This window comes from Antedon bifida, chromosome 4, assembly GCF_963402885.1.
Source record: "Antedon bifida chromosome 4, ecAntBifi1.1, whole genome shotgun sequence".
Classification (NCBI taxonomy): domain Eukaryota; kingdom Metazoa; phylum Echinodermata; class Crinoidea; order Comatulida; family Antedonidae; genus Antedon; species Antedon bifida.
Window position 1 is genome coordinate 9,156,613 of NC_136229.1, and position 21,937 is coordinate 9,178,549.

General features: G+C 35.2%; 2 protein-coding genes across 3 annotated transcripts; one reads left to right on the plus strand and one right to left on the minus strand.

Moving 5' to 3' along the window:
• Window positions 1-37: 37 nt before the first annotated feature.
• Window positions 38-18,119, minus strand: LOC144839461 (uncharacterized). 2 transcript variants are annotated; one of them, XM_078694825.1, is made up of 19 exons: window positions 18,006-18,119; window positions 10,436-10,539; window positions 9,941-10,052; window positions 9,454-9,628; window positions 8,884-8,995; window positions 8,209-8,315; window positions 7,676-7,802; window positions 7,013-7,133; window positions 6,550-6,635; window positions 5,829-6,037; window positions 5,193-5,259; window positions 4,527-4,621; window positions 3,949-4,077; window positions 2,942-3,056; window positions 2,533-2,679; window positions 2,091-2,260; window positions 1,660-1,754; window positions 1,353-1,562; window positions 38-385 (listed from the first exon to the last, which is right to left on the minus strand). In XM_078694825.1, exons 2-18 carry the CDS (start codon window positions 10,527-10,529, stop codon window positions 1,373-1,375), a joined length of 2,151 nt encoding a protein of 716 aa, XP_078550951.1. In that variant the 5' UTR covers window positions 10,530-10,539; window positions 18,006-18,119; the 3' UTR covers window positions 38-385; window positions 1,353-1,372. The 2 variants fall into 2 exon arrangements, 1 of the variants encoding a protein (XP_078550951.1); XR_013611748.1 differs by lacking the exon at window positions 38-385 and adding an exon at window positions 968-999 and having other exon boundaries at window positions 1,283-1,562.
• LOC144839159 (uncharacterized) lies at window positions 12,620-15,109 on the plus strand. The gene has a single exon (XM_078694474.1). The coding sequence runs from the start codon at window positions 12,620-12,622 to the stop codon at window positions 15,107-15,109; it is 2,490 nt and encodes an 829-aa protein (XP_078550600.1).
• Window positions 18,120-21,937: the final 3,818 nt, after the last annotated feature.

Genomic DNA, 21,937 nt, shown 5'->3' on the forward strand with positions numbered 1-21,937 from the left:
AATTTTGCTACATCACATTTGTGTATATTGCATTGATTTATATCATAGTACTGTTGTTATGCACTATTACCTGTCCCTGATATCCCAATAATTTAAAGCTGCACCATTGTCATTCAAGGATTGTTCTTTTTTGCTCAATTCAAACAGTGTAATGAATTGAAGACGCCCCACAATATAATTATTTATTACAACATACAACATGTTCTCTATAGTGACCTACAGTACAAAAGACACACAAGGAACTTCTATCAGTAGCCAACAGGCTTAACCGTTTCAAGATGATTACAATAGGTTTAGTTTTTCTGGAACTCTATCCTTTTTGTCAATGTCAAGGATGATACAGACTTTTGGTCATCTTTGGATGCATTGCTCTCTTCACATATTCCTAAGTAATGAAACATATAAAGAGTATTACTCCATGTGAATAGTGTTAATCCTCCATGTGGCCAATACAAGTGTTAGCACATGTGAAGAGTGTTAGTCTTTGTGAATAGTGTTAGCCCATGTGAAGAGTACAAGTGTTAGCCCATGTGAATAGTGTTAGTGCATGCATGGAGGAAAAAATAAATTATTAAAATATTTTTTCCTCCATGGTCCATGTGAAGAGTGTTAGTCAATGTGAAGAGTGTTAGTCCATGTGAATAGTGTTTAGTCCATGTAAAGAGTGTTAGTCCATGTGAAGAGTGTTAGGCTATATGAAGAGTGTTAGTCCATGTAAAGAGTGTTAGTCCATGTGAATAGTGTTAGGCTATGTGAATAGTGTTAGGCTATGTCAAGAGTGATAGTCCATGTGAAGAGTGATAGTCCATGTGAAGAGTGATAGTCCATGTGAAGAGTGATAGTCCATGTGAAGAGTGATAGTCCATGTGAAGAGTGATAGTCCATATGAAGAGTGATAGTCCATATGAAGAGTGATAGTCCATATGAAGAGTGATAGTCCATATAAAGAGTGATTGTCCATGTGAATAGTGTTAGTCCATGTGAATAGTGTTAGTCCATGTGAAGAGTGATAGTCAATGTGAAGAGTGTTAATCTATGTGATTGTTACTGTAGTTCATATGAATAGTGTTCAGTGACTTCATGTAAAGAGTGTTAAGTGACTTCATGTGAAGAGTGTTCAGTGACTTCATGTGAAGAGTTTTAAGTGACTTCATGTGAAGAGTTTTAAGTGACTTCATGTAAAGAGTGTTAAGTGACTTCATGTAAAGAGTGTTAAGTGACTTCATGTGAAGAGTGTTAAGTGACTTCATGTGAAGAGTGTTCAGTGACTTCATGTAAAGAGTGTTAAGTGATTTCATGTAAAGAGTGTGATTGCTGGAGTCCATCATTTCAAAATAAGAAACAAACATTACCCTTTCTTGTCAAGACATATTCACATAATGCAAGTAGGTGTAAATGATGCCCACTCTTTGATAGTATCTGCAGAGAAAGCTCTTGAATTTATAGAGTCTGGAACAGTCTGTAGAGATCTAATGGAATGGCTAGCTGCAAGAAGTCCTCCTTTAATACAAACATCTGGATCATGCCCTTGAAGAATTCCCGATATCACACCAGAAGCAAGACTTAAAAAGGAAAAGGGAATACTTAATTTAAACTCTATCAGAAAACCGTTCTTCTATTTATTTATTATTTACATTACATAAAATGATCTTTTCTTACCAATCGCCAGCACCAGAAACACTAACAACTTCAGAAGGAATATGAACCTCACTGCATGCTGGGTAATGTTGGATTGACACCATGCTATTATCACTCTGAAATAAGATTTGTGTGTACAGTATGTATAAGTGCAATGTGAAGTTATACAAGTTCTCAAACTCCTAAGACAGATGTCTTCTCAAAATCTCCTGTACTTTATAATAACTGTTATTATAGTGAAATAAATCTGGAAAAAAGGAATGGGTCACAGGGACATAGCAGCAACAATTGTCTCTGACCTGGCTGAGACAGGATCTGTTGAACCTAGGAACAATGGATTGGAAGTGAAGCATCAAACCACCAACTACAGCTTCACACAAACTAGGTTTGCATGCAACACCATCAAAGATAATAAAAGTATTATGACTATACCTCGTCATCACATAACTTACAATCCTATTCACATGGCCACAAGGAAACAACTCCTCTGGCTCTGTATTCCGGCAAACAAGTACGCCATCTGGACCTAAGGTTAGTATAATGCAATGTAGACCATTCTTGATCAAAACACTGCAAAGATGACGGCATTCCCGTATAATATCAGTTAATGACATTTCTTCATCTGAAAAAAATATGTTTGACCAATTGCAGGTTTAGACCTTCGCTTTCTAATTATAAAACCTAGTCTCACACTAGCACACTTTTTACAAAGTTGTTTTGGAAAAAACTGGTTTCAAAAGTGCTAGTGTAACCAACACTGGTTGCACTGTGAAAGAGTCAAGTTTTCAACACCGTGAACCCCTACACCACCAAGGTATAGTGGCATGTCTAATGTGTATAAAGTAGACAGAGGGCAGTTTCAAACATATTTTTGCAAACTGTACCAATCCTTACCATGTATAGATTGTGGTTCAAAGCCATCGACAGCTGCATACATCTGACGTAGCTCCCTGAGGTTAGGTGAAGCGAATGTTAAGGACTTTCCAGCATTGGTTTCATAAGGTTTGATAGCTTTGAGTGCACACGTAGGCTCGTACCAAACTAACAGAAAGCAGAAGTGATATAACTTTTATTTCTAATAATCATTGAATAATTGATCTCTTTGAGTAAAACCATAATATATGGTGCATACTTCAGGTTAATCAAATGTGTCACTGTGTAACAAAAATGAACTTGCAGTACTCGCAGGAATATAATGACATTGCACTTTTGATGATGTCATTAAGAGTGCAATAGAAAATATATTGACCATGAGACCACGATCTTCCAATCAAATGACAAGAATCTACTAAGGTTATAATACCTGGTATATGATGCTCACTGCAGATGTCACAAACATACTGAATAGTTTCTGTTGGAATATTACCATCTACACAAACAAAAGGTGCTGCCACAATGGCTTCCTTGAAATTGCTCACCTAATTAAAGCAGATTCCAATAACAAAAAATTACACATACACACATATGAATGATTACTGAACAAGGCCATACACATGGCTGCATTCGCGTGCGCAAATGTGAGTTAGTGTTTACCGACCGACATAGTACAGTATTTCCAATAGCACTGAATCAAAACTGCTATGCTAATGCAGTAGAAAGCTTTGGGATTCAACAAAGTTTCCCCCGCAGTGGTTGCAGCAGTACTGAACTTCTTAGCATGACTACTAGGTGAAAATATGTTGGTAGGAAGGCATGAAGACTAGGATGCGTGGCCATATTCACCATTCACACTTAGGCTAAGGGAAACACTCAATTAAAAATCTAAGTGAATACAATTTAAGGGAATTACTTAAATAGTTATTGAGTTACTGTAAGTGAAATACTTAATATTTAAAGATATATTGTTCCCCTAAAAAAATATTTTTTTAAATTTTTTTGTTGAATATGTTATTTTAATGTCACATAATATTCACTCTCACAAAAAATTGGGTCTGAAAAAAATTTATTTACCTGAGAAAAATGTAATTTAAGCAAAAAATGGTCAAATTGTCTGGAAGACAATGAGTTTTTGGGTAATTTAACTGTTTATTTTGTCTTTTTATAGGTGAAATAATTTTTGTCCCCCGTTTTTTTTCTTATGGAAGTGAACAACTTCATTAAAACTGCAAAATGGCCTATTCAAAGTCCGATTTTAAAAATCTTTATTTTTCATGATTTTGGGGGACAATACATCTTTAAGGGAAATATCTTACTTAAGTGTGATTAGTGAATACGGCCACAGGACTTTAACCAACTCTATGAGAACTACTAAAAATTGGGTTTCATATTATACATATTTGTAAGTCTGGTTAATTTGTTTTATTTCCTTACAAGCCGAGGTGTTAGTTTATCACAAATCTTTGCATCTCCAACTCCTAGGAACACATTGCCGCTGCCATCCAGTCCAGCACAGTATGAAGCTGTCCTCTCCTTTTGTAAAACAGTAATACAACTAGTATCCTAGTAAAATACAATGTAATAATACTACTGTACTATACATATGCTTTGTAAGTCAAAAAGTAGATGGTACTGTAGTTCCCATTATCATTTATCACTGGGAAAATAAGTACTAGCAAAGCTTTTTTCCGCATTGATGAAAACAGAAACCACAATCTCCAATGATGACTGTGATTATGGTTCAATATGGTGGGCAATCATGGCTGAAATAGGCCTAGGTTACTTTGGGTTAATTTATTAAGAAGGTAACTGCCTTGACAAACTATTATCTAGGTACACTGACCTTGGGGAGATAGTAGTAGGCTCAGGTTTTCGCACCACCAGGGTATTCCCCCTACGACCAGTCAATATTTGTATACTATTAGATACTGAAATGATACTGTATGCAGGGAACACATAAACTTTTCATTAGGATGAGAAACAACTTTAATTGCAAATATTAAAGTAAATACCATGGAATCAGATTGGCTTAACAAACTTTTTCCCTCAAGATCATCTCCTACAACGGATATAAATAACGGATCAGCCCCAAGCCTTGACAAGCAATCTGAAAGAGAATGATTTCCAGAAATCATCAAGATAGCTCTACATTCAAATATAGTACTAGTGTGCAGAATTTGGATTTGATATTTATTTATACTGGGTAACCTCTTCAGTCAAGGACTGGTCTCCCAGAGGGCCTAGCTTTGATCAGTCGCTGTGTGTGTACTAATACACTGGGGTAACCCCCTAATCGTCTCGAAAAATGTACTAGGTTCATGCATATAAGCTGGATTTGTACACTGGGCCTATGGTTTATAGTCCTTATCCGAGATGATTTGTTCTACCACCAGAACCATGCAGCGAGTGAGCCTCGAACTCTTGCCGTTGTTATGGCTACGTAAATTACAGTTCCACTGTCTTAAACGCTCGACCACTCACTTTAGTTTATTCATTGTAAATATGGTAGTGCAGTCAACTAGATTCCAAATACAACAAACCTTTAGTCTTGTGCATCTGTCCTTTTTCTTTTAGAATGTATTTTAAGAAATAAGATATCACTTTTGTTGTGTTTTCAATATTTTTGGAGAGTAAACCCTATGAAATAATCTAGTTTTATTCAGTAATAAAAAAAGTACCTGCTACATTTCTACCAACTCCACCAACACCTTGCTGTATTGAACCAACGTTTGTCGTCCCACCATACTGAAAAGGCAGACAACACATTTTGCTATTATGTATATATTATTTCTTATCATATGATTGACAATTATCATCAGTATTTTTAACAAATTGGAACTGATCACTTGCGTCCCATACTTCCATAATTTCAGAATTAAAATTAGATTTGCTGCAAGAATGCAAGTTTTATTTTCACCTTTCAGAATTAATCTGTGGCATTGGCAGCATAATATCATTAATAATTGGGTAAAATAAATATAGTGTTCAGATTAAATTATAGTTTTTTTTATACATATTATATAGTATTCTGCTTGTTAAATCATGTTTCATCGCCAACACTCCCTTTTAAGCTTAATTAACTGCACCATTTGATGATAATGAATGTTTATGAGTGCAATATGGGGCAAATAATTTATAAACAAATAATAATAAACATTTGTGTTATCTGTTTGCAAATTGCAGTACTCGATTATACATAACGACACTGCACTCTCGAGAGTGCTACTTAAACATTTTATTTCATCATGTGACCCACAATCGTCCAATAAAATGACAAGAATCTATTTAAGTGTGTTATAACACTGCTTACTTACAATAATATCAGTTGAATGTGTCATTACATTCAAATCATAAATACTAGCACCAACAACAACAGGCCTTACAATTGAGTTTCGTTCTCTATAGCTATTTGTACTATGCATTGTCTTTGAGTCAACTCTGTAGGATTTGTTAGCACTCAATTTACTGTATTCCACTGCAATCTCTGTGCCTACTTTTGCATTGTTCTTGACCAATGTTATATCTGGACAATATTGGTTAAAAAAAGTAGAGATTGTATGCATTTACAACTAGTAAAGTAGGAGTTGGAAGGTTATATTCCAATACACAAAATGTAAGATAACTCACTAAATTAATGGTGAGTAAACCATTTTTGTAAATGTGGGGAATAACCTGTGGCTTGAAGCGTTACTGGGCTGAATTGTGCACAGGTGTGGATGACACACTTGATCTGTCAACTTGGTCTGTACTGAATTCACAAGTGCTACTATGGAGATTACAAGGTCAGATCCCATGGTCATTACGTCATACGTTCACCAGCACGTCAACATAAATGTCCACTTTTATCTAAATGTTCATATAGTGAAGTGATTGTTACACTACAGACAATCAATTAAACGTTAAGTTCTTAGGGATATGATTTGGGGATGAGGACAGCCTCAAAACTTTTATCTACGGTATATTGAAATGACACTGCCTCAACTACTCAACCACTTGACTTTCCAAGTTCAACTCATGCACCACATTTAAGGATACTAGCTTGCAGAGCTGTTCCTCCAGTAATTTCATTTACTCTTTTTAAGATGTATGGCGTAACATCTTTTCCAATTTGTACCGTGTGCCTTAAAAACAAAAATAGAGAGTTTAAAAATGACCTTAAAATTTGTCATTGGAACTTATTTTATACCTCCATGATTGGAGTGAGACACATAATAAATAAAAACAGATGAGATTGTTTATGTTTTGTGCATGTAATTTAAAGTATTCTATGGCTGACCATGCGTGTATTAAATTAGTTTTTTATATAGGCATGGTCAACAATAGTCAATAGTTAGTGTAGTGACTATTGATTTGTATCAAATTCCTTGTTTTCTATCGGCATGATCAACCGTGTGTCTAATGCTTTGCTTCTAAGATGTAACATATCTGCCAATAGAAAAATTCACACACTTTTAACCGTGCGAAAAATAATAAATTGCACTTCCAAATGTTCACTTACTTTGCTTCTACTAAAGCTGTCTGTATTGCAGACTCAACTTGTGAACTATCTTTGGCACTGCATTCTGGGATAGGAACAGCAATTAAAATACCACTGTTCAGTTCAAGTGCTTTGTTTGTTGCTAAAAATGCAAAAACAGAAAAGATTTCTAAATATAAAAAGAACTTTTTTCTTATCACATTTTTTAAATTGTTATTACTCATATATTGAAATACCATACCAATATACACCCATAGAACAATTTTTTTAATAATGCCTTGGGACCTTTATTTTTTTTTTTCACAAATAAATTCTCCGCCACATGCATTACGGTACACACAATTATTATCAATTACATTTCTATTTGTTGTAGAAGTCATTGACTTACTGTACATGATCTACAATTGACCAAGCATTTTGACAGTATTGTTTTTATTCAATCGTTAGATAGAAACATGATATTCTTGAGGTGTTGCCTCAACTTCATCTCATGAAATTATTTGTACCATTCCACTTATAAACATTCATTATTTGTATATTTTATGTACACACACTGTTTTTTAGGCCTGAGCTGCCAGTGCACACTATAGCATACAGTGAATAATTCGCTGAAATTCATAAGCCTCACTTTTCACAAATGACGTATATAATTTATGGGTTTTCTACATAATAGAATCAACTCACCAACAATCTGAGCAGCCTCAGTTGCAGTTGATACATTACAGGGAGACAGGTACTCACTGGCTGGTGAAAAGAATGCTGGGAAATATTTAGAATCACCGTACGTTGCTACAGTTACTCCTTGGGTTTCCTGATCAAAGTGTTTAAAAAACAAACGTTTAAATTTGTTTGTAAAATAAACATAAATATTCATTATTTTTATATTTACTTAAAATACACAAACTTTTATTTTGTTTTTTTTTTAAATTTTATTTAGCGCTATTTACACAGTGCTTTACACTTACAAAAAGGTTCAAACAACATCAAATTCAAAATAAGATTACAAAAAAAAAAACCCCAAACATATTTTATACAAACACCACATGTTTGTATAATTAATAAAATTAATCGATGTTAATGTTCTTATTGATCCTGACGTCATTTGATCAGATTTAAAAAAATATTATTATCTATTTATCGTCGATCATTATCGTCCTAGTGTAAATGGGCCTTTAGTCTCGCATTAAACAGCAACTTTTCTTTTATACAGCACTTACTAAATATTCCAGTGTTCTTCCAATATCTAATATTGACTTGGCTCCAGCACAAACAACAGTCACAGGTGTCTTTCCAAGTTCAGTGAGATCTGAGCTGATGTCCATACCTAGTGAAGCATATTGTTAACAGATTTTTTTGCTATAGGTTCTTTGTTCTTATTTATTTAGTCGTTCTCGATTTAGAACATCATGCCATCATTGACTGAAGTTGACATATGCATTGCCTTTGCATGAGAGACCGGCAACTTTATGTATATCTATTTATTTATTTTAAACAAAATTTTATTTATTTGTTTATTATTAAATTAATATTAAATAATAAGTAGTTCTGAAACCCAAGGTGGGGCTTCTTTTATGCTCTCCTCCCAGGCCAGGGTCACTCAGGTCCATGATTGGATCACTGCATCTAATCATGGAGAAATAAGTTAGGTCTCCATGGTCTAATGTACAGCATATCCAATGATTACCTTTGGCCACTACAAACATCAGTACAATTACGATGAAAAAGAAATAGGAAGGCAGTAAAAGAATTATTCAATACTAACAGGGAAAGTACTGAACTGTGTGCAAGGGTTCTCATTCATTTAAAATAACTTTTTTTGGTTTTTTTTAGTAGAATTGACATCTCTTTAAAATCTATGAAATTTATCTTCTATATGACATCAAATAACTCACTGTTTTCTGCACCTCGATGTACACCACCAATACCACCCGTTACAAATATCTGTATACCAGCCAAGTGAGCTGCAATCATTGTGCCAGCTACTGTGGTTCCACCAACTTTACCCTACAAAACCAAAATCATAAAATTTAAACATTATTACATCTATATACATAACAACTGCATTACACACAATACAATTACTCAAATCCTCATTTTAATTTTTTAAGGCTGACTTATCACAAGATTTGTTTTCACAGATGTTTTTTTCTCTTTTAAGCTCTGTCTACATATCAAAAAAGTGTGTTGTGCCCAATTATGGTATCGATATGCCCAAATATGATATTGATATGACGTCATTATATTCATATGGGCACATCCCATTTGTTTGTGTAGACAGAGTTTTAAATATTGTGCTATATCATTACTTTTTGATCTTCCATATTTTTTTTTCTGAATTTTAATTAGTAAATAAAAGTCAATTTAATATAAAAATGTCTACACATGTTAGGCCAGTAATTGACAAACTACAGGTTACATATATTTACCTTTTACATTTACCTAAACCAATAATATATACTAACTTGACTGAGTGACCATGCTAAATCTCTCCTAGATACTTTGACAGCATCCATGCATGATGCTAGTTGTTCTAGTTGGTCAGAAGTCAAGCCAACGTGGAGATTGCCATTTATTACACCAACTGTTGCCGGGATGGCGCCACCGTCACGGACAATCTGTTCCACTTCACATGCAGTCCTGAAAACATATATTTTTTATATCAGATTAAGGCTTATTTATATCAATACGGAACTCAACTCAACTTGATCAACTGAATGCAACTGACACGCAACCAGTAGCGATACGTCTGATTTAAGCGATTGCGCATACTGTTTTCTTTTCTACAACTAAACATTGATAAGGTAACCACAACTAGTGTTCCAGTGTCGACAGGGTTTAATCTAAAACTACTATAGTGTCAAATGATGACTGTTTATAAGCATGACAATAGTGTATCTATCCTGTGATTGGCCACCTTCTGGATGTGAAATAGAAAATAAAAGAACGTACCTGACATTGTGTGGGTATGGCATTCCATGTGTTATAATTGTGCTTTCAAGGGCCACTAATGGCAAGCCATGTTTTAAGGCATGCTGTACTTCATTCCCCAGTTGGAGGATACCTTTAATAAAAAAAACCAAACTAATAAAGATGAAGATAATGATGAATGATGATGACATATCATACAACAAAAATGCAAGTTGGCCTGAACGATAACTGGAAAATTGTGGATGTTACTCAGGCCTTGTCTTTTAAGGCGAGCGAGTGCGATCACTCACCTAACACACTCCTAAAATGCCCTTGAGGAGTGCGATTTACAACACGCTTAAATTTGGTAAACTTCTACACACCAAAATACAGCACACCTACAGCACCCCTGAATGTATTGAGGAGTGCAATTTGTTGCAGACCTACAATTTCCAAAAGACAAGGCCTGGTTATTGTACAAACACCAGACCAGACCAGAAAGTAAAAATAGTCATTTTTAACAACTAAAAAACTCACCAGTGTTTAAACAGCGGTTACCAACGTCTACAGTAGTTAACACTTTTCTTGGTAAAAACCTTGTGACTTGTAAACATCTTTTTAGGTTCAGCATTATTTTAAATCTCAAAGAAATAAAAAGGAATGTGTAATCTATACATTGTTTCCTACATAGGAGTTAGCATTGTGCACGTTAACAAACAACAAAGATGAGATTGTTGGGAGGGTGTGGGGTTCGACATCTATGCTGTGTTTATACAACACCCTTCTTACAGTACTTTACACGCTTGTTAGTATTATGCGGGTGTTCACACACGAAGGTCAACTCCCAATTTTAACTGCTGTGTTATGAACAGGAACAGCCAAACGACTGATGCCATTTTATTTCATATTTATTCCATTTTATTCTGTCAAGTTATTGATTTACTTGCATTATTTATCATGTAGGCCTAGGATATTATACGATTATCGAACAGGGGAGTTGTAATTAGTATTAATTACAACTCCCTGATCGAACTACCAATTTTTCGCTGAAGTGAATAACTCAAGGAACTAGAATTCGTCGCAAAGAGGGATTTAGAAGATGGAAACATGAATACACTTGATGCTTATAAGCAAGGCAAATCAAAGGGTTCTAGTTTCGAAACGATAAGTCTCCACCCCTTAAATGCTTGACTGATTTTCGCTTGGCCAATTGCCTTCCTCAAATGTTTAGTAGCAGACACTGGTGGGTACCATCCACAATCCGTACACGTATTGATAGCCTTGCTTTAATCCAAAACCCTTCCCACTTTCAATATAAATTAATCAATGTGTACCTTAAAGGACAACTTGACCAAGAATCATATTTTTACAACGTATTAGGGATGTACATATGATCTCAGAACAATCGCGAGATTAAGGATATCGCCGCACGCGCTCGCAGGGACCCTCCATCGCTGGGAATTGTAAGGCTTTTTTCAGTGTTATAAAGCCTGTTAAATATCAACTCGGCTATCGCCTCGTTGATATATAACCATTCATCATTCACCTAATAATGCCATTATTTGTACCATTACACTCATAAACATTCATTATTTGTATAGTATTACAATACGATAGTCTCCAGTATCTTGGCAAGTCGAGCTCAGCGTCCTGTTCATGTTGTTGTAGATTGCCTTGTTAATTATAAAGCTGACTCACGGCTGGTGTCAGATGAAATCGGTCGCGCTTGAAATCGGTCGCGCTTAAAATCGGTCGCGCTTAAAATCGGTCGCGATAATATCAACATCCGGTATTTTGTATGGAGCGCCGCTAGATACGTTTTTTATCATAGTAGTTACGTTTGATATCGGTCGAGTTTTATTTTGGTCGCGCTAATTTGTATGGGACGCACTAGATACATTTTTAATAAAAACACTAATTATGTTTTTAGTTAATTTTGAATATAGAATTTCTAATAATACTATTAACATTTTTTTACCTCGATCGTTATTATTTTTTAAGTACAGTAAATATAAATATTTATCACATTATTTATAAATAATTTGTGTTTTCATTTTATCTTACAGGTGTCAATGAATAATTGTAATGTGTTCGTTCAGAAAATGGTTTTAAAAATGTTTTATTGTTTAAGTTTTGAAAAGATTGGCATGCCACTGTTTAAAGTTTTGAAAATGTTGAAATAATTTAATAGTTAAACAAGTAGACGCACCTATTGCGTATTTTTTAATCACAGTTAATTACGAAACTCGTTCTATACCTGCAAGTGGATACAGCTCAATGAGGTTTATGCAATAAATGAAGATGATGCATGACGATGATTTTTACGATCGATATCCGCCACTCTGACGTGAGAATGGTTTTAGGATAATAATAATAAAATATATAGATAATATGCCGTTATAAATCAATCTACCGGGCCTATACAATGATGTACAATGATGGATGTGAGAATAATAATGGATGGATTATTGAGTTGAGGTCGTTGAGGAGAGAGCACCTATTTTAATCGAGCTCCGTTTTAGCAAAATTTTAACCTTTATATTTCAAGTTTTAACTTCGTCTTTTGGTGTCATTTTATCGAGTCCAGTGTCCTTTGCCTTTCTTAGTTTTCTTGGTGTTTTATTGTAGCGTTTTTTGGTGTTTTAACGAGGATTTTTAAAGATTACATTTTTAGCTGTTTGTAAACGCCATTTTAGCCTGTGTGCCTGCATTGCAATAAAGATGGCCGCCCGCTTGACTGAGTCGAAGATGTCTGGACCAAACCTAATCGCACTGCCTTGGCTGATTATGTTTGCCTTATTATCACATGGTTTCTATCCCTGCTTATTTGATTTTACTATACTCAACACTCAAGACCGAGGTAAGGCCGTTTGTGTTCCCATTCTGAGCTATACTTTTGGAAGCATCTCACTGTACAGCCGTGACTGTCAGGCTGGTAGTAGTAGTACAACAACCTGTTGGCCTAGGCCCAATGGGGGCTTCAGACGTGTCGAGAGTCTTCTGCTTTATCCTGCATCGCCTGCACTATGGAACTGCTTTGAATCCGTGCCTAGTGGGCACTTCTTTAACAAAACCAAAATTTTATTCACGTCTCCCTGCCATGTCATGGCAAAGTATTACAAAGCGCATAACATCGCCGTTACTATGTCTAACTTATTTATGCTGACCCAAATCTACACATCTTTGTTGATGTTAGATTTAAGTGGGGACATTCATCCTAACCCAGGACCATCTAAGTACCCATGTGGAGCATGCTCTAAAGCCTGCAAGTGGAAGCAGGACTGCATCGTTTGTGACAACTGTGAAACTTGGCTACACAAGTCTTGCATTAATATGGATACTAAGATCTTCGAAGAGCTTGGTAATAGCTCTTGCACCTGGATGTGCGATAATTGCGGTCTACCACAATTTAGTTCATCACTGTTTTGGTCATTTAAATCTATCGAAACTAACAATTCTTACGACCCGCTCACTGATACATCAAGCTTACTTGAATGTGATTCGGACATTGGAGACCCAACGCACACCTCGTCCCCAATCAGAGCTCAAAATAGCAGAAGGACGAAAAACCGCAGTGAGAGGGTTACCACTATCCCAACCAAGATTCATCATATGAACAATGATGGCTGCCACCTGCGTATTATGTCTCTTAACCTTCAAGGACTTGTCAATAAAACTCAAGCATTCGCTGAAAAAGTCGACGAGCATAAACCGCACGTCATTCTTGCAACAGAAACATGGTTGACTCCTGATATCAACAACAGTGAATGCATTCCACCAAATTACACCACCTTTAGGAAAGACCGTGAACAAACCAACCGCAATAAAAACCCACGAGGAGGAGTTTTTATATCTGTGCGAAATGATTTGATAGCGACACATGCTCCAGAACTGAACAGTGACACAGAATTGTTATGGACCAAAATTCAGATGGTAAAAGCCAAAGCAATTTTCGTAGGTGTTTTCTACCGCCAGCCCAAACTTGGTGCGGAACCACTCAAGAAACTCCACGAATCGCTATCCATGATTGACATTACTAAGAACCCAACTATTTGGCTAGGAGGGGATTTTAACGTTCCTGATGTGGATTGGTCTGTTCCCACCAGGAAACCCCCCAGTGCTTGCGTCTACAGTCCAGAAGTTACATCAAATTTGCTTGACCTCATCGGTGATTTTTCCTTGCACCAGCTGGCTAAAGAAAAAAATCATGTCCATGAAACCAGAGTCCATTCAGTTACAAATATATTACAACTAATCCTGGTTACCAATCCTGATGCCTTCCCACCGATTAACACCTGTCCTGGAATCTCTGACCACTTTATCCTGACAGCTAGCCCTAATTTGAAACCATCCATACAAAAGTCTACTCGCAGGAAAATCTTCAAGTTCGGCAAAGCTGACATTGATGGTATGAGGAAACATATGACCAATTTTGCAGTGTCTTTCTTAAGAGATGCGGATTCTCTATCCCTTGAATCTAACTGGTTAAAGTTTGAGTCAGCTGTTCTTTCATCAATGAATACATTTATTCCATCTTTCTACAAAAGCCCCAGATTCAACTTACCTTGGATGACAAGACCACTTAAACGCCTTATAAGAAGAAAAAAGAGGGCCTTCTATAAAGCAAAGCGTGTCAACAATCATCAAAATTGGGAACGTTACCGGAGACTGAGGAAGGGTGCACAGAAACAACTAAGGAAAGCTGAAAACGATTACCTTTCTTCTACAGTTTTTGATTCACTCTGCTCAGACTCTAAAAAATTCTGGTCTTTTATTAAACAAAGACGACGAGACTCATCGGGTATTGCTACTTTATGGAATGGCCACAAATTTGTGAATTCAGCTCCAGATAAAGCAGAAGCCCTAAGTAAACAGTACAAATCCGTCTTCACTAGAGAAGGACGTGGTCGACTACCTAACTGCAGCGGAAAAAAACTTACTCAAGTCCCAGATTTAGAAGTACAGTGCGAAGGAGTAGCTAAACTCCTGCATAACCTATCCTCACATAAAGCTCCGGGACCGGATGGAATCCACCCATTTGTCCTGAAGGAATGTGCCACTGAGATAGCCCCAGTTCTTACCAAAATTTACAACCAAAGCATAAATGAAGGTATCTTGCCTACAGCATGGACTAAAGCTAATATCACTGCAATCTACAAGAAAGGAACTCGTACGGATCCCGCTCGGCTAACTATCGACCTGTATCGCTAACTGCCATATGTTGCAAAATAATTGAACACATCATTTATAGTCACGTTATGAAACATCTTGATCATCACCATGCCCTTAGTGACTCCCAACATGGTTTCAGAGCCAGACGATCATGTGAAACACAGTTGCTTACAACCGTCCACAATATATGGAAAGCCAACGAGACAACTAAGCAAGTGGACGCTATCGTTTTGGATTTCGCTAAGGCGTTTGACACAGTACCACACAAAAGACTCCTGCATAAACTTAATCACTTCGGCATCAATGGATGCCTCCACTCATGGATCCAATCATTCCTTGTTGGTAGGCAACAAGTCGTCAACATTCAAGGTGAATCATCCAAGCCAGTCACAGTTTTATCAGGAGTGCCCCAGGGCACCGTCCTCGGACCGCTGTTGTTCCTGATATATATCAATGACCTTCCAGATGGTATCAAGTCTAAAGTTTGCTTGTTCGCCGACGACTGTGTCATCTACAACCCTATTACATCCCTGTCCGACTGCGAAACAATCCAGAATGACTTGAAGCATCTCGAGACGTGGGAAAAGAAGTGGCTTATGTCTTTTAAGCCTGATAAATGTAGTATACTACGTTTTAGCACACGGAAAAATGTCTTGGATTACTCCTACCGGTTATCTGGGCACACTCTACAGGCTCTTCATCAACATAAACATCTAGGAGTTACCTTATCTACTGACATGAAGTGGAACCCTCATGTAGACAGGGCAGTTAACAAAGCCAATGGCATGCTGGGCTTTGTCCGTCGAAATCTGGGCAATGCCCCACGGAATGTCAAGATCCAAGCATACAAAAGCCTTGTCCGTCCCCATGTTGAATATTGTAGCTCAGTGTGGGACCCTCACACAAATTGCAACATCAAAAAAGTCGAAGCTGTCCAAAGACGTGCAGCCAGATTTATCACAAACAATTACAGTAGAGAATCTTCTGTTTCTGCTATGCTAAACGAAATCAACCTCCAACCACTTCAGCGCAGACGACAAGTAAATAGACTTATGATGCTGCACAAAATTGTCCATCAAAAGATTGACCTGAAGCTTGAAGATCATATAGAATACAGTAAACGACCAAACTCAGCAAGATGTACAAGGAACCACAATCCACTTACAATTAAAGTTCCTGTGGCTAAGACCAACCGATTCCAGAGCTCTTTCTTCCCTAACACAGTTAGAGACTGGAATGCTCTCCCGTTCTCTACAACTTCGACCACTATCACTAAAACCTTCTCCAAACTAATTCATGACTAGCTTTCCCCTCCTCAACCTCTACTCACATATTGAGTGATACTCCAGTTGGAGTTTATCAATTATCCAATCAAGATCAAGGATAATAAAGGTGGACACGATTCCCAAAGTAATCTTGCACTGATATTTAAACATTTAGATTTATGAACGGCGTATGGATGTGAGACACTGAGTTGTACTTAATTACAGTATTTACATTAAATGATTATTATAAATGAAGAAATAAGATTCAAATTAAAAACTATAGATCGCCGACGTATATACGTAAATTATATACATCGTTTCACAAAAACACGTGCAGGAGGCCTATATATGTTTCTAACGTATGGTTATTAGTAATAGGCCTATACGTCATCCTTACCTGGCCATGGACAACGATCGTAAGTGTTTTGTCCATGATTTGACATACTAGTGTGTGTTTTTTTTTAAAAGGGGAATCCCCGTCAGCAAAATAACGTACAGTTAACGGCTGCACGATCATCGCATCTCCGATATGGGCTTATTTGGGGGTTTATTTCAGTAAATCGCCTTTTAACGATCCGCATATAATAATCATTTTTACTAAAAACTATTTTAAACATTAGAAATAAAAATATACACATGATTTGCCTCAACAATATTCATTATATACTTAATATTATCCTACATTACAGATATAAATAAAATAGAAATAAAAATAAGGTGATCGAATAGTAAGTTGTTAACGACATGGATATGATATATCTGCCACAGTATGCATAAGTAGAAAAATGGATACGCTGGCTTTACGGGCTATCATTGTAACAATTATTTTTTTTAAAATTGTCTTTTACGTAATTGTTTGCATAATAAAAGACACAAACGTATATTCTCTATATAATATATTAATTACAGTAAATAATAAAATAGAGGTAAACTATTATATGCCTAATATAATATTTTAAACGTGTTTAGAAATGGCCATTTTGAAAAGACACAGTCCTTCTCCGAGACCTGTGAAATAAAAAAAAAATGATTGATAATAAATATTTATTAACCAAATAAAAAATATCCACATAAATAATCTACTGTAGTTCCTAAAAAATATCAATTAAATCTATATAACGAAGAAAATGTATATCCCGCTAGCATGCATCTCGCTCCACACAAAATAGCGCGACCGATTTTCAAACGCGACCGATATCATCAAACGTATAGCTCTAGCGGCGCGCCATACAAAATACCGGAAGTTGATTTTATCGCGACCGATTTCAAACGCGACCGATTTCATCGTAAACCCCATGGCTGACTCTTTCAATTTGCATTAACAAATTCGCATAGGCCTAGCTAGAGGCCTTTTGTTGGAAAATTAAGACCTTCTATACTATAGGCTAGGCCCCAACTATAAAAGGCTAGTACTTAGTAGTACTCAATCGCCTAAGCCCTAGTTAGACTAAAGCTAGGCTAGCTACCTTTTAACTAGCCTATAGTAGCCTAGGCTAGGCCGAGACGTAGACTAGTTAGGGTAGTAGTAGGCGGCCCTAGCTAGTAGTAGAGGCCTGTGTCTGTATTCGTATTTCTAATAATATTTAGGCCTACGAGGCCCTAGGCTAGGGCAATCATTTTGTAAAATTAAGCATCAACCTACTAGATAAAGTCTCATATCCTGCACTTACCGCTCGTTTATCACGTAGGCCTACATCATTCACTAAGCACAACAATCAAGAAAGGCCTAATTAATACACTAATAAAACACGTGTATTGTAAATTTACACAGTGTGTAAACACCACTACAAACAAAAAAATGTTTTAAATAAACCGCCCTCTTGAGAGTGGTGAGTGCTCTCTCCACTTCTTTTCACAGAGACCGGGAATCGAACATTGGGATTAAAACAATTATAATGACATCAGTGTGCCAAATGTGGTTTTGGAGGAGATACGTAAAATGCGCGAAAAATTTAGTAGCATTAATATATATATATAGATAATTATGTCAATGTAAGTTCAACGTAAACATTATTTTCTTTCTTTCCTAAACTATAATATTACAATAATATAAATTATTAATGTATTTAAATAAGGTAGGTAAGTATTGAATTTCAAATAATTCATTTCGACAAAAATATATATAATACATTTTTTTTTAATCTCATAAAATTATTAATATTTTCTCTTTTTTAGCAATAAATAACCTTATAATTACATAGAGTGCAACTGGCTAATTTTAGTTATATTATTAACCTTATTATTTATTTATAATATTATTAATTTTGTAGAATGTTAACTAGATTCGGATCAATCAGTTTGATCATCATTGGAATAGCAGCCATATCAGTATATGCATTTACGGAGTTGTAGGATTACCGATCCAAGTCTTATGGCAACTATGGCGCGCCAAGCTGTCATTTATTCGGAAATAAAGATATCTTACTTTTAAACTAAGATATCTTAGTTTTAAACTAAGATATCTTAGTTTTAAACTAGATAGCTCTATTTAAAACTAAGATATCTCTATTTGAAACTAAGATATCTCTATTTGAAACTAAGATATCTCTATTAAAAACTAAGATATCTCTATTTAAAACTAAGAGTAAGATATCTTAGTTTTAAATAGAGTAGGATAGGGTATGACTTACATGATCCACATAATATACTAGCTCTTGTTGTATTAATTATTGTATACCGTAGGCTTACATGTTTAGGAACCAAATATAGATTGGGTAAAGTTTATAAATCATGAGCTTTTTATGTTATTTCTTTTAACATAAACATTATATTTATATGTAGCCTTATATGTTATCACTATTTCTCAATTATTCATATATATTATATTTATTCTGTTAAAATGAGAATGCACACCGGTATACAATATTCGAGTTTAAATCTAATCGAATCCATAATACCCAGTGGTCTTATGGTTAGAGGTCTGCATAGTTAAGATACCTCTATTTAAAACTAAGATATCTCTATTCAAAACTAAGATATCTCTATTGCTTGAATAAATGACAGCTTGGCACGCCATAGACAACGGTGTAATATTAATAATCTCCATCGCAGGAGCAATTGGTGGCATAGCGGTATGTATGCAGTTAGGGTCAGGCTAGTTCAGTCAAAGAAAATAATATATGAGATTGAGAAATTTAAGAAAACATGTTCATAAAATATTCAGCAAGCTTAATTGTTTTGATGTAATTATACATTCAGTGTTGTATAATGTCAGTCTTATTAAAAAAACAATAACATCAACTTGTGAAAGCGTTGCTTACTGTGTTAGCATAAAATGTTCAAACTTATTATATGTTGTACGATAACAAGGGCACATTATCATTGGAAGTGTGTTGTAACAATACCTTGCCTTTGCTGTTGCTGAAGCGGCCTATAACAATTGGAGTGCAAGCATGCTGTTGTTTTTTTAAAAGTCTCATCATTTGAGTTCGTTAGAAAGTCGGTTATAGTTTAAAAATTCGAGTCATGTTAATTTTTATGGCCATTAAACAGTGCGAATATCCAGAATGCATATTTGCATTGGAATGCTATTCCTACATTGACTTATCTTCTTCCCTTTTAATTGTTCGATTTGTCCGAAGTTTTTTTTCAGTTATTTGCTGGATATAGGCCTATTACGAATGAACTAAATGAAAACATTTAAATTACCAATTTCAGCGGACAATTCTAAAAGCGATTTGTGTTGACTGAAATGATGACTGGTGCACCGAAGAACATCAAAAGGGGTACCAATATAGTCGATGAATTACAAGGTGGATTTTCATCCCGAGGAGCTATGGCTTTAATATAGATTCAGTAAATATATATGCATTATATGTTGACATAATTTTTCATAAATTTCGAGTGCATGAAATAAAATAAAATGAATAAGCCAGCATAGTTTCTTTGATTAGGCCTATCAGTATATTTCTTTTAACAAAATTAGTTTTTAGCTAATTACAGAATTTTGCCGCTCTGAAAACGCACAGATGGTGGTGCACTGCATTATGCTTATACTTTAAGCTTGGTTTCCACTAGGATAATTATTATTATTTAATATCTTAAACAACTATAGGCCTAAAGCAAAGATCTATTCTTAGTAGTAATGGTAGTATGTGTTTTATACCAATATTTGTTTAAACGTTGTTTATATCATAGGTTTAATAAATTATAAGTAAGCTGCTTATTCATTGCAACAATTTTTTTCTTACAGCCTAACAGCATTATTCTTTATAATCATTATTATCCATTACTCTGTTCTACTAATATTAATAACTAACTAAATAAAATTAATATTTCATTTTGATATAGCTGATATAGCTTAATATTGTATTAATTGATAGCATTTATACCAGTCGTTTCCAGGGTCGCATGTAAAAAGACGGTTCACCCTCGACACTATCCAATTTAAAGTTGATTAAAATGGATGAGAGTGAAATCAAAATGTCCAGTCAATAAGAAATCATTTTAGGCATAACTAGATGAAATACCACGATTCTGAATTATTACTTTCATTCTGTTACAAGACCACGTAAATGAACACATCCAGAATAGATTTTGCTTCAGCCGATTGTCAATAATAAAAAAGTTTGTCATGTACAAAACGATGTACAATGTTGATTGTTGTTTTAATTTTATGGTAGTTAGGCTTCATCATCCAAAGAAACACATTTTATAACTTTAATATTTTGGTAAAAGTCTAGTTCGAGTCGTACGTACCTACATAACAATTGCGAATCCTTGTTTTTACCTGAAATGCTTTGGACACCTCATCTTAGTATTAACTTCTTGGCCCGTTGAGTTATGGTGGTTCCCGCCGTATTCATGAAAATAAAACAAAAATTAGAAAGTTATAAACAAAAAAAATATTTGTGTGGTTAAAATCTCGCAGATTAACCTCGAATTTAAAATAACATCTATGACTGCTTGCATCTGAATACAGAACATAATCTTTGATATACAGTAACTTGATGACTTGTGAGATAGTTCCCTCAGAACGGATTCATGGAAATACCTGAGTAATACAAAATTCACTGGGAAGGAAAATAGTAATAGAGTGTAGTATAGGATATGGTAGTCAATGAGGTTTAGAGAGAGTGTAGGCCTATGTTAGCCAAAAGAAAAAATATAAGTTTCTAACCCAATAAAACGATGAATATGGTCAAATCAAATACATTTGTATAAGAACGGGATTCATATTTTCTACTTTTTTTGAATGAGCGACTTATAATCTATTGATTATTTTTTTCGACAAACTAGAGAAAATGGTGATATTTAACTTGTCAATATTAAGTTTTCGTACATTGTTGGTTTGTCTACTCGACAAACTGACGATTTCGATCATGCAGTTTTTTTATGGTAATTTGAGCGATATTTTTCAACAACAACAATAATAATACTAGGCCTATTAATAGTAATAATCACAATGGACAGCTTAGGTAGAATCATTTTTGTGATTAAAAATGTCAGTAAATGAAATCCATATTATTGCATCGGAGAGAACAACAATTGTAATTGAATTCGTAACTATGACGAAGTAGACCTATGGATTGATTTGAATAAAGATAAACAAAACCTGATATATCAGTTATTAGAAAGTGTGACAGCACTTAATAAAAAGTTG

What these genes read in the sequence shown, in the direction of transcription:
- LOC144839159 (XM_078694474.1), top strand. Translation starts at nt 12,620, where the DNA reads ATGGCCGCCCGCTTGACTGAGTCGAAGATGTCTGGACCAAACCTAATC.
- LOC144839461 (XM_078694825.1), bottom strand. Translation starts at nt 10,529, where the DNA reads ATGCTGAACCTAAAAAGATGTTTACAAGTCACAAGGTTTTTACCAAGA. An exon ending in AGTTGGTAGAAATGTAGCAG is followed by an intron (nt 4,622 to 5,192) that starts GTACTTTTTTTA and finishes ATTCTCTTTCAG; the next exon opens with ATTGCTTGTCAAGGCTTGGG. An exon ending in ATAAACTAACACCTCGGCTT is followed by an intron (nt 3,057 to 3,948) that starts GTAAGGAAATAA and finishes TGCTTTAATTAG; the next exon opens with GTGAGCAATTTCAAGGAAGC.